We start from the raw sequence: 14,536 nt of genomic DNA, 5'->3' as shown, positions 1-14,536 counted from the left end.
AACTTTTGACCATGATTGTATGTAACACATGTACATGTGTTTTATTGATTGACTGAATGAACACTTTATTAGGTACATTGATGCAGTTTAATGTAATGCAATACAGTTCACAGGCCGGTAACATAATTTGTATGTGTACCGAATGTTGTGGCCAGTGAGTGTAGTGTTTGTGTGTGTGGGGAACAGGAGGCAAAAGCTTGGATGGCGTCCAAGTCCTTTCAGCACTAAAAACCAGGCTGGACTAAGAAGACATTGATTCAGTGGTCTGTGTTGAGCCTATTTGTTGGCGTGCTGCTCTTGCTCATGTTACCTGACAGCTGCCAGGTATTCTCTTGTGAGACTGCAGGCCCTACAGAGGCTCCTTTGACTCGTAAAGATGGAGGTAAGGGAGGAGAGCTCCAAACCAATGTACAAACTTTTTTTTTTTTACTGCAATATGTAATTAAATTGTAGTTAATGAAAAGCCATACTATACATATACATATATATGTATGTTTTTATTGTAGAAATAAGAAACACAAATATGTCCACGCGATCAATAACTTTACAAATAGTTCCTCCCTAAATATGAACATATTACAAATAAATTACAAAATGCTCTTTTGCATAGACAAACATAATTGGACTCCAAGTGTATACAAGAAATATACAAGACATATGAGGGAGGCGGACAAAAACCAAGCAAATGTGACCATGTGCACTGTACACGCCATGACAAAACACTGATTTTCACATTAGGGTTGTTACTGTACAAAAAGTACATTAGCCGTTTTAGTCTTTTTGCTTGAGCTCTATCGTCGATAATGACCTGCCGGACTTTTTTGACTTCCTGTACTTGAAGGCCAGGAGGATGGTGGCCACCAACAGGACCAGACCCAAGACCAGCAGGACCCATTGGCCTGCGATGGCGGCTGCACTCTCAACGCTCATTCCCAGGAAGTCCACAGTGCTGGCTGGGGTCACAACCTCAGCACCTGCAGGATATGCATTAAGAAATAACAAGTAAGCATGACGGACATTAGTATTATTTCTGCTTGTCAAGGCAAGAACTGGAGTGATTGTCTCCAGTTAGAAGCTTTAAAAGTGGATATATGTGAATTTACAGGAATACGCAGAACATTTTGTTTTGTGTTTAATGAAATTTAAAGATTGTTGGAAAAGAATCATTTGGGAAAATGAGAATGTGTAAAAATGAACAAGAATTATCTCAAAATTTGCTGGATTTCATGTTTGTAAGGTTGCAGCTTTCAGTGACAATACAAAATAATTTAAAGGGATAGACTTACAATTAATGTGTTTGAAAATAATTGTAAAATAATGTAGAATGAATTATTCAATAAATAACTGGCAGGTCATATTTGAAACAAAAATAATTATATTTTGCATTTGCGAGGTCATGATAAGCCAAAATATTGTATAATATGTTGTACAAAACGAAATAAAAACAATAAAAGGAATTTACTCTTACCTACTTCTCAATGTGTCCAACATTCCTGACCTAAACTTCCCTAAAATAATGTATCAATATAATATTTAAAAAACGATTTTAAATATTAAAAATGTCCTTACCCAAACGTTCCTAAAAAAATATGAATAATATATAATTTTTTTAAATGCTTATTTTGAAAAAAACATTTTAATCCCTACCAAAACTTCCCTGAAAATGTATGAATAATATTAGCAATTTTAAAATAATATTTATTATGAATAGCTACAAAATGACCTATTTAAGCCTTCCAAATAAAATTATGAATAATAATTTTCAAATTACTTACCTTAAATATTTCCAGAAATCTCCTACCGAAATTTGCATGAATAATGATAATTTAGATAATAATAATAATAAAAAATAATTTTGGAAAAAAATACTTATTTTAAATATCTAAAAAGACTTATTTCAAAATATCTAAAACAAAATCCCTACCTAAACTTCCCATCGAATACATATTTGGAGAAAAACATTTATTTAAAAAAACTAAAATACTTAATTTTCAATATTTACAAAATTCCTTAATAAACTTTCCATGGCAATATTTAGCAGAATTTCTACTAATGTCTATTCTTCTTCTATATTATTTTATAATTGCATGTGTCATTTTTTTTGTATCTATTTATGCATCTACAGAAAACTGTTACTATTCCTCCATTTACACTATTTAGTCAGATACCATTGCTGTCTCTAATTTTAAAATCCAATTAAACTCTTTATTTCAAAATTGTGAAGGTATTATTTTGAGTAATATTCAAGATTTTTAAAGGAATATATAATATATACAAGCTTTTTAAAGGGAAACATGCTTTTTGTTTTTGGTGCAGCGTTCAAATACCTGCTTAAACGTTTCAAAGTCCAGCTTACAGTGCATATGGGAGTGTGTTGACTAAACCCAGACTATGCAAGTGTGTGTGTGTGCGTGCGTGCGTGTGTGTTCTTGTATCTCTACCCTTCTTGAGACATCAACAAGGAAAAGTACCTTCCATATGAGGACCGGTAAACAAGTTAGGACATAAATCATGGTCCCAATATGGAAAACCATTGCATCTAATTGAGAATGTCTCATTTGCACCCCTGGTGGTGAAATCTATCAAAATGAGGGTGGTCCCAAAAGGGAGGGATTTTTCAAATTGACTGTGTGTCGGTTTTAAAAGTGCTCCCCCTCTGGTCAACATATGAAATAAAAAGTGTGTGTAAAAATTTGAAGTGCTCCCGCTCTGGCCAACATATGAAATAACAAGTGTGTGTAAGAAATTGAAATGTGCTCCCTTTGGCCAAAATTTGTAAAAATAAATAAATAAAAAATGTATATAGAGACATACTGTAATAACTTGAAGTCAATAATGAAGATTAAAAACCAAATTACAAACAAAAAATTCAAAACAAAATAAATGAACTAAAAGCAGTCTTTTTCTCACAATATGTCGACTTTCTTCTTATAAAATTGGGGACAATTTCTCACATTCTTTCTGTTTCTGTAATTTTGCAATATTTTTTCGTAAAATTATTACTTTTTAATGCAAAAGGGTGACATTTGTCATATACAATTCTGACTTTTATCACAATACTGCCAATTTTTTTGTTGTTCTTGTAAAAAAGTGATATTTTTTTAGTAAAATTAGGACTTTTGTCATAATTTTGCCAAGTAAAATTCCGATTATTATTATAATATTGCCCAAATTTTTAAGTTTCTTATAAAATTGTGACTTTTGTCGAGTAAAATTACGACTCTTTTCATAAAATTGCCAAAATTTTAGGCTTTTCTTGTAAAATTGCAACTGTTATTGAGTAAAGTTCCAACGTTTATCATAATATTGCACAAATGTTCAGTTTTTCTTGCGTTGAGGGAAATTACAACTTTTGTTATAACACTGCCAAAATTCTAAGTTTTTCTTGTGAAATTCCAACTCATTTTTCCCAACAAGCTTTTTTATATTTGCATAGTATGTATATATTATTAGTGTTGTGAATACACATCTTTATATATCTAGAACATGTGGTCCGAAAGACAGAGGCATTTTTTGGAGGTATCCGAGAAGGTAGGGTTACAAGAATACAAGAATGTGTGTGTGTGTGTGTGTGTGTGTGTGTGTGTGTGTGTGTGTGTGTGTGTGTGTGTGTGTGTTTCGCTCTCTCTCTCTTTCACTCCCATCCAGCTAATGTGCTCACTTCCTTTCAGCAGGAACTCATCAGGAAAACAAGCAGCGAGAGATTGATTTCAGTAAGCTGCAAAAAGGCATCAAGTCTCCTTGCCAAGATTTCTTTTCCTCCCCTTGGAAGGAGATGAACTGATGCGGAGATGTGCTTCCCATATGTTGGACTCGCACTCCAACGCCAAGTGTGTATGCGCAGAATGTTCAACACTCACTTGAAGGCTTCCAGTCGTAATCAGGCCACCCGCGGATATCGCCGTTCTTGTTGTTCTCTTCCTCCAGCCATTTAATGAGAGGTCTGAAATATTCCATAAGGGGCTCGGCGCTCATATTGGGCTGTCCCGTGATCATGCTCATGGCTTCAGGCCAGGGCTTGCTGAAGCCTAACTTCATGACGTCACTGCAGCCAAAACACATGATTTGTACATGACATTTGATATAGTGACACATGACTTGTACATTATATTCAATAACGTGTACGCACCCCAGCAGCTTCCCAGCCTTCTTGGACCGGTAAATGTCACACGTGTGCAGGGGCCCCACGTGGTCGGCAGCGCCACACAGGGCCTTGTGGAACTGAAACTGGATAATAAAGCTGACAAAGTACCTGAGGGCGAATAATAAATATAACATCATAAACACGACGGTGATAGCGGTGTTCCGTCACATCATCGTTGCCATAGTTACAGTATCAAGGCTTATATTATGTTTGGATGTGTCACTGTTTAATTATCAGGTGCGAAATAGTAAAATGACTCTACCTCACATAGGGAACGTTAGCAGGGATGTGGAACTTTGCGCCCGGGTCAAAGTCGTTCTCTGTGCGGGTTACAGGCGGACACAAGCCCTGGTACTTCATCCTGCAGTTAAATACAAGAACATACTTTGATTTATACTTCATAAAGAGTAACAAATTCAGTTATGGAACAAAACATGGCTCGTTTGAAATGTTAGTTTTTACAATATTTGCCTATCAGTTCGTAATTATCTTTTTATGGATAGAAAAGCTATCTTCCCCTAAAAGACTGTTACGATCTTGTTATGATCCCTGCTTGGCACTCAGCATCAAGGGTTGGAATTGGGGGTTGAATCACCAAAAATGATTCCCGGGTGCGGCCACCGCTGCTGCTCACTGCTCCCCTCACCTCCCAGGGGGTGAACAAGGGGATGGGTCGAATGCAGAGGACAAATTTCACCACACCTAGTGTGTGTGTGTGTGTGTGAGACAATCGTTGGTACTTTAATTTAACAAGCATTCAATCATATTTGAATGTTTCTAATACCTACTAGGCACATGCAGTGCATCCGGAAAGTATCCACAGAGCTTCACTTTTTCCACATTTTGTTATGTTACAGCCTTATTCCAAAATACATTTATTTTTGTCCTCAAAATTCTACAGACGATAATGGCAAAGTGAATTTTTTTATTTTTTTATTTTCCAAATTAAAAAATAATAATAATAAAAAAATCACATGTACGTATAAGTAAGTATTTAACGCCTTAGCTCAATACTTTGTTGATGCACCTTTGGCAGCAATTACAGCCTCAAGTCTTTTTGAATACGATGCAACAAGCTTGGCACACCTATCTTTGGGCAGTTTCACTCATTCCTCTTTGCAGCGCCTCTCAAGCTCCATCAGGTTGGATGGGAAGTGTTGGTTTTCATCCAGGATGTGAAAACCTTTGTACATGTGATTTTTTATTTTTGTATGTTTATTAAATTTACAAAAAGAATGTTTTTAAAAATACTTTGAATTAATACTTTTCGGATACACTGTATACTGTACTTTAAAAGCATAATTTATAGTTGTTTTCAAAGAGAGGTGCAGCAGTTTGGGAAATAAATACACATTCACAGCAAACTTTAGCAACATAATAAATGCAGTTTTATAAAAATATGCAAGATGATGCTAAACATTTTCATTACAAAATATTAGTCTTTTTAGAAGACTAAACTTAGATGTTCTTATATACATTTAAAGTATACAATATAGATTAGAATAAAGTCAAAATATTACGAGAATACAAATATTAGTTGTAATATTAAGAAAATAAAGTCGTAATTATGAGGGGAAAAATAATAGGATAAAGTCGTAATATTACTCGGATAAAGTTGCAATAGTATTAGAAAAAATGTCCCAAAAATCCTAATTTTACAAGATTAAGATCACACTGTTATGAGCATAAACATGTAATATTACTACATAAACATGTTACACCGATAACATCTTAATAATACAAAAATAAAAACTATTTTATTAGAAAAAAAGTAATAATTTTACAAGAATAAGTTTCTATTATTGTGACAATAAATATGTAATATTAATAAAAAATAAAAAGAATTGTATGGATAAAGTCGTAATATTACCAGGATAAGATTGGAATATTATTAGAAAGAAAGTCATAATTTTACATGAATAAGGTTTAATAATATGAGAATATGTAATAAAGTAATATATTTGCAAGAGTAAAGTCATAGTATCACCAGAATAAAGTTCTCATATTTCATGAGAATAATGCAATACCGATCGGAAAAAAAGTCTGAATTTCACAAGAATAAGGTCATATTATGAAGATGATGTACGGCGAAAGTCCTAATATTACTAGAATAAAGTTTAAATTATAATAGAAAAAAGTCATAATTTTACCAGGATAAAATCATGTTATCATGCTAATAAACACATAATATACAAGAAAATATATCTACATCGCTAAAAATATATTATTACTAGAATTACGCAGCAATTTTTTATTTTTTTTTAAAGTCATAATTTTACAACAATAAGTAATTTTTAATTTTACAAGGATAAAGTCATAGTATTAACAGAATGAAGTTCTCATATTAGCATTACACTTTGGGATTTTTTTTAGAATAAAGTTGTAATAGTCATAGAAAATAGTCATCATTTCACAAGAATATGATTAAGGTGACAAAAAAGTAATAATTTTACAAGGATAAAGTCGAAATATTACTGGAAAAAAATTGCAATATTAAAAAAAAAAAAGTCATACCAGAATAAAGTTCTCATAAAAACACACAAATACTAGAAAAGTTTAGCTATAGTAATGTACTAGATGTTAAACATTTTAGTTGCATAATATTGGTCAAAAAAGTCAAATTTAATATTTATATAAAATATATTTATATGTATATACAGAGGATACAGTATATGGTAGCAGTTTTCAAATGGTGAGCTAACAAAAGAAAAAAATCAAAGAACAAACTTTGTCAAATTTTGTACCGTAATGCGATCATTTAGCGATGAATGGTAAAAGATCATAGCACTTACTGAGCATCCAGTCATATTTCTGTGTTTGTAGTAGCCTCTTGGTATCGAATACTGTGTATACTGTATATGCATAAGTTGACGGTGATTTAAGAGCGAGGCGATTTAAGGTCTACGTTACCTGAGGTTCCACCACTCTTTGTTGTATTCAGACGATGGGATGCGTCCATCAAAAACCTTCCATCTCCACTGGTCCATCAGGTAACCAAAAGGCAGGAAGGCAATTTTATCAAGCGCCATGTTCATCAGGAAGTTGATGTCACTCTCTGCAAACCAAACGTAAAGAAATGAGTAATAAATCCATCATTTTGTGTGGAACGTGTGCCTTTGAACGGTTTACACACCAGGGTTGTTTTCTACTTTGTCCAGGAGGCCGATACTCTTAAGGTGTTTTGGTGTGGACACAGAAAGGGCCAACACATCGCCAATGGCTTCGTGAAAGCCAGGGTTGGCTCCACCGCGGAAGGACACGGGCTGGTCCTTGTACTGCAGGAAGTACTGGACGTGACCCATCTCATGGTGGACGGTGATCAAGTCGTCCATGGTCACCACCGTACACTGCTTGATCCTAAAAACATGGTTCATACTTAGTCACACTGCAAATAACAAGTCTCTCAATCAATGACGTGATGTTGAACCTGAAGTCTTTTCTGTTGTAGAAATCCCATGCAGAGGCGTGACAAACTACTTGGCGTCCATCAGTGGGCTTCTCTAGCATGGACTTGTCCCAAAACTCCTTTGGCATAGGCAGTAGTCCCAAAGAGGTGAAAAAATTGTCTGATTCCTGGAACATTCTTTTTGCATTCCAGCCCTTGATAGAGGAACAAAAAAGTATTAGTAAAAATGTACTGTTTTAGTGTTGCTGTTTCTTTATCAATAATATATAATACTAAAACACTAAAGTCAAAACATTATGAGAATAAGTTTGTAAATAGGATTACGAGAAAAAAAGCCATGATATTACTCGAAATAAGTCGTAATTTTACTACTCTGCAGTTGTAATCTTACAACAATAAAGTTATATTTTTATGAGGAAAAAGGTCACAATGTTAAGGGAGGGATTTATAAAGATAACATATTTTTCTGCAAGAAAAAGTCTTATATCTTTAAAATGTAGACCTCTATACAAAGCATAAAGCATAGATGACAATAAAGTTGGAATATTATGGGGATATAATATATTTCTACAAGAATACATTTGCAATACTATAAGGATATTGAAGAGAAAAGTAATAATTTTACAAGAAAAAAAGTTGAAATATAACTATAATAAAGTCACAATATTTTTTTTTAAAAAGTCCTAATTTTACAAGAGTACGGTCATATTATTATAAGAATAGACATGTGATATTCCAAGAAAAAAACATATTTTTACATGAAGGATGAAGTCGTAATTGTACTAAAATAAAGTTGCAATATTTTTGAAAAAATACTTTGACAAGAATAAGGTCATATTATTAATAGAATAAACATGTAATATTACTGAAAATAAAATGTTTATATGGATAAAGTCGTAATATTACAAAAATAAAGTTACAGTATTATAAGATTTTTAAAAAGAGTCATATTATGAGAATAAACATGTAATATTACTTGAGAAAACATAATTTTACATCGATGAAGTCGTAGTATTAAGAGAACAAAGTTCTCGTATTAGCATAATGCATGTGTGATTTTATGAGAATAAAATTATTTTCCCAGAAAAGTCCTAATTCCACAAAAAAAAGGATAAAGGGTAAAGTGGAAATACTACTAAAATAAAATTGCATCATTTTGGAAATAAAAAAGTCCTAATTTTACAAAACAATTGTAAAAATATGAGAATAAACACATGATATTACTAGAAAAAAAACAAAATTTTACATGGATAAATCATAATATTACAAGAATAAAATTGTAATATTGTGAGAAATATACATAATGAGTATATGTATAGTGTGTTGGTTTTATCAGAAGAATATCTCATACTAGCATAATACCGTTGTAGTTTTATGAGAATAAATCTGTAATATTCAGAAAAGTCATAATTCAGCAATAATATGGTCATAAGTATATGTGAAAAAAAATATTTTTTAAGTATAAAGTCATGTTAATACCCGAATAAAGTTCACATAACAGGATAAAATCTTTGTGATTTTATGAGACTAAAGTTAATATTTCATGTTAATGCCCGAATAAAGTTCACATAACAGGATAAAATGTTTGTGATTTTATGAGACTAAAGTTAATATTTCATGTTAATACCCGAATAAAGTTCACATAACAGGATAAAATATTTGTGATTTTATGAGACTAAAGTTAATATTTTGAGAAAAAAAAGTAATATTACAATAATTAGTTCATGATATTTTGGGTAAAAAAAACCTAATTATTTTATGAGATAAATAATAATTTTACAAGACTAAAATTACACCACAATGAGAATAAAGCTGCAATATTCTAAGACAAAACAATCATAATTATAGAAGAATAACATCTGGATATTACAAGAATAAAGTGGTAATAATGCAAAAATGAAGAACATATACCGCATATAACATTTAATAATGTAACTATTTTTGTTCTGATTTGTGTGGCCTCATTCTTCATGAACATTGCACATTAGGGTTAGGCTGTGGCGCTTTGGGTCTGAAAAAGCACAATCTAAATCCAATCCATTATTATCGTTAATATTATTATTCCTGTGCTCTCCACAGTTGCTGTAAGAATCCATGCAGTATTCACCTTAGCCACCATTGCCGGCGTGGCATCAACTTGCGTGGCGTCAGGATACGGCAGCACCAGGTCCATGATGCCAGACCACGTCTGTGCCCACATGTTACCTGAAACAAAAGGAAATGAAAAAGAATAATCTCTGCTCTGTATGCAGTGTAAATTCTTGGCTGTGTGGACATGTCACACACAATCTCACGCATGACACCTTTGAAAGAATAAGAAATCCTTCCTGAATCCAAAGGCATTCACGGCCAGCTGCAGAATATTAGCGGATTATGTCACCACATAAAAGGAGTTTTTTGGCCGTGGTGTGTCCGTAAATTCCACACTGCCACTTCCAAACTACCATGTTTGTTTGTTTTATAAACTCTTTATCCAATTTAAAAGGTGTGTAAATATCCTGCTTTTATGAAGTAAAACAGCTTCAGGTTGGTGTAACTCACCCAACAGGTGAGCGGGAATAGGTCCTCTCAGGTTGATGCGTTTTGGACCGTACTTTTTGTACAGAGCCCTGCGAACATAGGCATGCACGTTCAGGTAGAGCGGCTCCAGCTGCTTCCACAGGCGCTCCAGGTCCTCCTCGAATGTCGGCGTTTCATACAGGGAGCGCCAGAAAGCACCATTGTCGCTGTGACCTGTAGTGTGGCATGGAGAGTAGAGTGGTGTGTTCTCCAAGGGACCCTGAACTCACCCCAGTTCAAGATAAAGATGGAATTTAGGGCTGTTTGAAGGAAGCCAACGTTTAAAGAACCGTTTTTGTTTTTAGAAGTAACTTGTTTTTATGGAGGAAACAATAAGACAGTCATAATATTAGAAGAGTATCTATCCATCCAATCCATCCATCCATCCATTTTCTGGATTTTCGCTGCAATTTGAAGAGTAAAGTCATATTATGAGAAAAAATTAAGAATTTTTCAAATATGAAGTCTTTGTACAATGGTACCCAACTTAAGAATGTTTTGAGATAAGAGCTAATTGTTACGCTTGAAGTTTTTATTTTAATTTTTTTTTATTTTAATCTTCATATGTCTTACTTGTATTTTAATCCTTATCTCTACATATGGTTCTTACTATTTTACAACTTGTATTATTTTTATTTTCCAACGTTCCTCAGATGAGCCATCTGCCTCAGGGGTTATCGGCCGTGCTTGTGGGAGCGCTTTTGTGTCAGCGTCCTGGTGGCCATCGTCTGATGACCTCCTGGTGCAGATGGCTCCTGTGATAGTGTTTACTCACATGTCTTCTCTGTACTCAGCCATGCAATCATTGGTCCATATAGTTGCATATGTGTGTATGTTGTGTGTGCGTGTTAGTGTTTAGTATCTGTGTCCGTGCGTGCGTATGTCATAATGGGGGATATGTGTCACTGGGGTATTCTTTTTAACTTTGTAAAGCACTTTGCGTTGCATTTCTTTTATGTATGAAAAGCACTCTATAAATAAAGCTTGATTTGATTTGATGAAGTGGCAAGCGAAAATTTGAGTTACAAGCATCCCTGACATTAGTTGGTGTAGCAGTGAACCACGTAAGATTCGGCCAAAACATTTGGTCTTTCTTGCCAGCATTAGCTTATAGCGAGAAATGGACATAACTTAGTTTTTCAACCCAGAGAAGGAAGAAAGTGGGTGTGAAGGACAGTGCTGAGAAGAAGAAGTGGATGATATTCATTGAATGGAAAAAAAGGAAATCATCAAAAACATGACCGAGCGTGTTGCTACCTTGGCGAAACAATTGGAGCATATCACTGCCAGTCTGCACCTTATTGAATCAGAATGAGTCTAACACCAGCTAAAGAATGTTAAAATGATATCTATATGTATCCATGAAAATGTGAAAAAAGTGCTGATGTTGTGTTTGACTGAAAAAACAGTTCAAAAGAGATACCACTATCCATAAAAAAAAAATAGTTTTTCCTTTTAAAAGGCATGTTACTTGTTAAAATGGTTCTGTTTTTTAAGCAACAATAAAATGTATTTAATTCCGTTTCAATAAGAGACGTTAACTTGAGATACAAATGTTTTGAGTTACTGTAAGAGCTCCGTCACAGAAACAATTCAACTTGTGAGTTGAGGTACTACTGTATTACCAGAATTAAGTTCTCATAATAGGATAATACATTTGTGATTTTATGAGAATAAGGTTAATATTTAGAGAAAAAAAGTCATAATTTAGCAAGAATAAGGTCATTATCATAATTAAAACAAAGTTGTAATATTTAGAGTAAAAAAACTCATAATTTCATAAGATCCATCCATTTTCTACCGCTTATCCCTTTCGGGGTCGCGGGGGGTGCTGGAGCCTATCTCAGCTACAATCGGGCGGGAGGCGGGGTACACCGTGGACAAGTCGCCACCTCATCATTTTACTAAAATTAAATCAGAATATTACTCACAAAAAAAAAACACAGTTCATCTTCAAAGATAATAGATTTGGATCAGAATAATTTAAACTTAACGTAGTATATATTGGTGAGAATTATTATGAAATATTCATAATAATTTAATTGTTGTTTTTGTAAATGGTAAATGGGTTATATTTGTATATTGTTTTTATGTTTTATGTTTTTGTTGTAAACATTCCATAAGGTGGTGCCACATGATAACCCACATATGCATTGACAATGAGATTTTCCCCTCACCTATAAAACATACAGGTTAAAATATACAAATAATAAATGCACCTGGGGATAGGTTGATTGGCAACACTAAATTGGCCCTAGTGTGTGAATGTGAGTGTGAATGTTGTCTGTCTATCTGTGTTGGCCCTGCCATGAGGTGGCGACTTGTCCAGGGTGTACCCCGCCTTCCGCCTGATTGTAGCTGAGATAGGCTCCAGCGCCCCCCGCGACCCCAAAAGGGAATAAGCGGTAGAAAATGGATGGATGGATGTCTACAATTGTATATAAAACATAAGCATAAGTATAAAGGTAGGGATGTCTTGATCCGATATTTGGATCGGATCGGCTGCCGATATTTGCCAAAAATTGCGTATCGGCAAGGCATGGGAAAATGCCAATCCAGATCCAGTTTAAAAAAAAAACTCTGTTTCGTGTTTTCCAACGCACCGATTTAAATAATACATTCCACTTTTCTGCTGCTCCGTAATTTCCGTTCCGCATTTTCCAGCACACCTTCAACACATCCACAGGTCTGTGAATTCTCACACAGTTGCTTTTAGCTGCTGGCATTACACGACAGGCTCTTCTCACTCTTTCCTGTGTCTCCCTCTCACAGACAGCAAGTGCACCTTCTTACACACGTCACATACTGTCACGTCATACGTCACATACTGTCACGTCATACGTCACATACGTATACGTCCTCCCCGAGCAGAGAGGTAGCAGCATGGCTAACGTTAGCTGTGATGCTAGCGCAGCCGTGCGAGCAACGCTCCCTCTAAGGTGCTCGCCTGTGCAATTGCGCACTGTTTAAGCGTCCTCTGCGCATAGCAAATCTATGCCACGCACAAAATCAAATAAAAAAATAAGCGCATAACAATTTTCGACACACGGACACGACAGAGAAAACAGTTTTCGTCATCATTGTTCAAATATTGTGACGTCTGTCGAGACGCTTATCTCCATTCGGTGCCACACGCCCACACCATCAAAATGCCGAGGCAAAAATTTCCACATCAACACCGTATGAAAAAATTAGTGATTTTTTTAGTTGTGATTTCCTTCTCTGCATGAAAGTTTAAAAGTAGCATATATTAATGCAGTATGAAGAAGAATGTTTTAATGTAGACATGCAAGCCTTGAAAGAAAATTTTGAAAATCAAGACTACATTTCCTGCAAATGGGTGCATTTCTACCCTATATTTTAACTTTAGATGTATTCTCATATCAAACTCTTTTGGCTGTCTTTTTGACACTTACATCCGGCGCCCCCCTCCACACCCTGGATTATAAATAATGTAAATAATTCAATGTGATTATCTTGTGTGATGACTGTATTATGATGATAGTATATATCTGATAGTATATATCTGTATCATGAATCAATTTAAGTGGACCCCGACTTAAACAAGTTGAAAAACTTATTCGGGTGTTACCATTTAGTGGTCAATTGTACGGAATATGTACTTCACTGTGCAACCTACTAATAAAAGTCTCAATCAATCAATCAATCAAAACACATAGAATCATCATACTGCTGTTATTATATGCATCAAGTGTTCATTCAAGGCTAAGGCAAAATATCGAGATATATATTGTGTATCGCAATATGGCCTTAAAATATCGCAATTTTAAAAAAAGGCCATATCGCCCAGCCCTAGTTCAATGATGCCATTTCTGTTTGTCATGTATAATTGTGTCTATTTTGTGTTTATCCTTGAATAAACAGGTCAGTTTCTTGTTACCAACCATTGTGCATTATTCAAACTCCCTTAATTCAGCTGGCCAGTTGTTATCAAGAGTACTAAAACCCTTTTCAACATAATTCTGACAACTAAGTAGGCTAAATAACTTTAAACTTTAATACATGCTCGGATAGGCCAGTATCGGTCAGTATCGGTATCGGATCGGAAATGCAAAAACAATATCGGTATCGGATCGGAAGTGCAAAAACCTGGATCGGGACATCCCTATATAAAGGCAAAACTGTTTTACCCTACCTGGTGTGTGTACACCTGAACTACGTTACAAATCCGCAGCTGCACAAATAACAAGAGCATTTAATCCAAATGTTGCTACGTTTTTTCTGACTCCCACTCATTTTCCAGTCAAGTCAGGTGTTGCGCACATTCCTCTGCCATCCATCCATCCATCCATTTTCTACCGCTTATTCCCTCGGGGTCGCGGGGGGCGCTGGAGCCTATCTCAGCTACAATCGGGCGGAAGGTGGGGTACACCCTGGACAAGTCGCCACCTCATCGCAGTTCCTCT

The 14,536-nt window shown here is 34.8% G+C and overlaps 1 protein-coding gene across 1 annotated transcript in view; it reads right to left on the bottom strand.

The window, feature by feature from the left end:
- Positions 1-478: 478 nt before the first annotated feature.
- Positions 479-14,536, bottom strand: part of ace (angiotensin I converting enzyme (peptidyl-dipeptidase A) 1) — a 35,284-nt gene continuing 21,226 nt past the window's right edge. The window contains exons 17-25 of the mRNA XM_061967511.1: positions 10,092-10,283; positions 9,658-9,755; positions 7,572-7,744; positions 7,278-7,501; positions 7,055-7,199; positions 4,407-4,505; positions 4,130-4,252; positions 3,861-4,045; positions 479-974 (exon numbers count right to left, since the gene is read on the bottom strand). Of these exons, the coding sequence (XP_061823495.1) occupies positions 772-974; positions 3,861-4,045; positions 4,130-4,252; positions 4,407-4,505; positions 7,055-7,199; positions 7,278-7,501; positions 7,572-7,744; positions 9,658-9,755; positions 10,092-10,283 (1,442 nt within the window). The 3' untranslated portion in view covers positions 479-771. The remainder of the gene's footprint in view (positions 975-3,860; positions 4,046-4,129; positions 4,253-4,406; positions 4,506-7,054; positions 7,200-7,277; positions 7,502-7,571; positions 7,745-9,657; positions 9,756-10,091; positions 10,284-14,536) is intronic.

This window comes from Nerophis lumbriciformis, linkage group LG11 (assembly GCF_033978685.3).
Source record: "Nerophis lumbriciformis linkage group LG11, RoL_Nlum_v2.1, whole genome shotgun sequence".
NCBI lineage: Eukaryota > Metazoa > Chordata > Actinopteri > Syngnathiformes > Syngnathidae > Nerophis > Nerophis lumbriciformis.
Note: the sequence above shows the minus strand (reverse complement) of the source record. Positions and strands in the feature narration are given on the sequence as shown.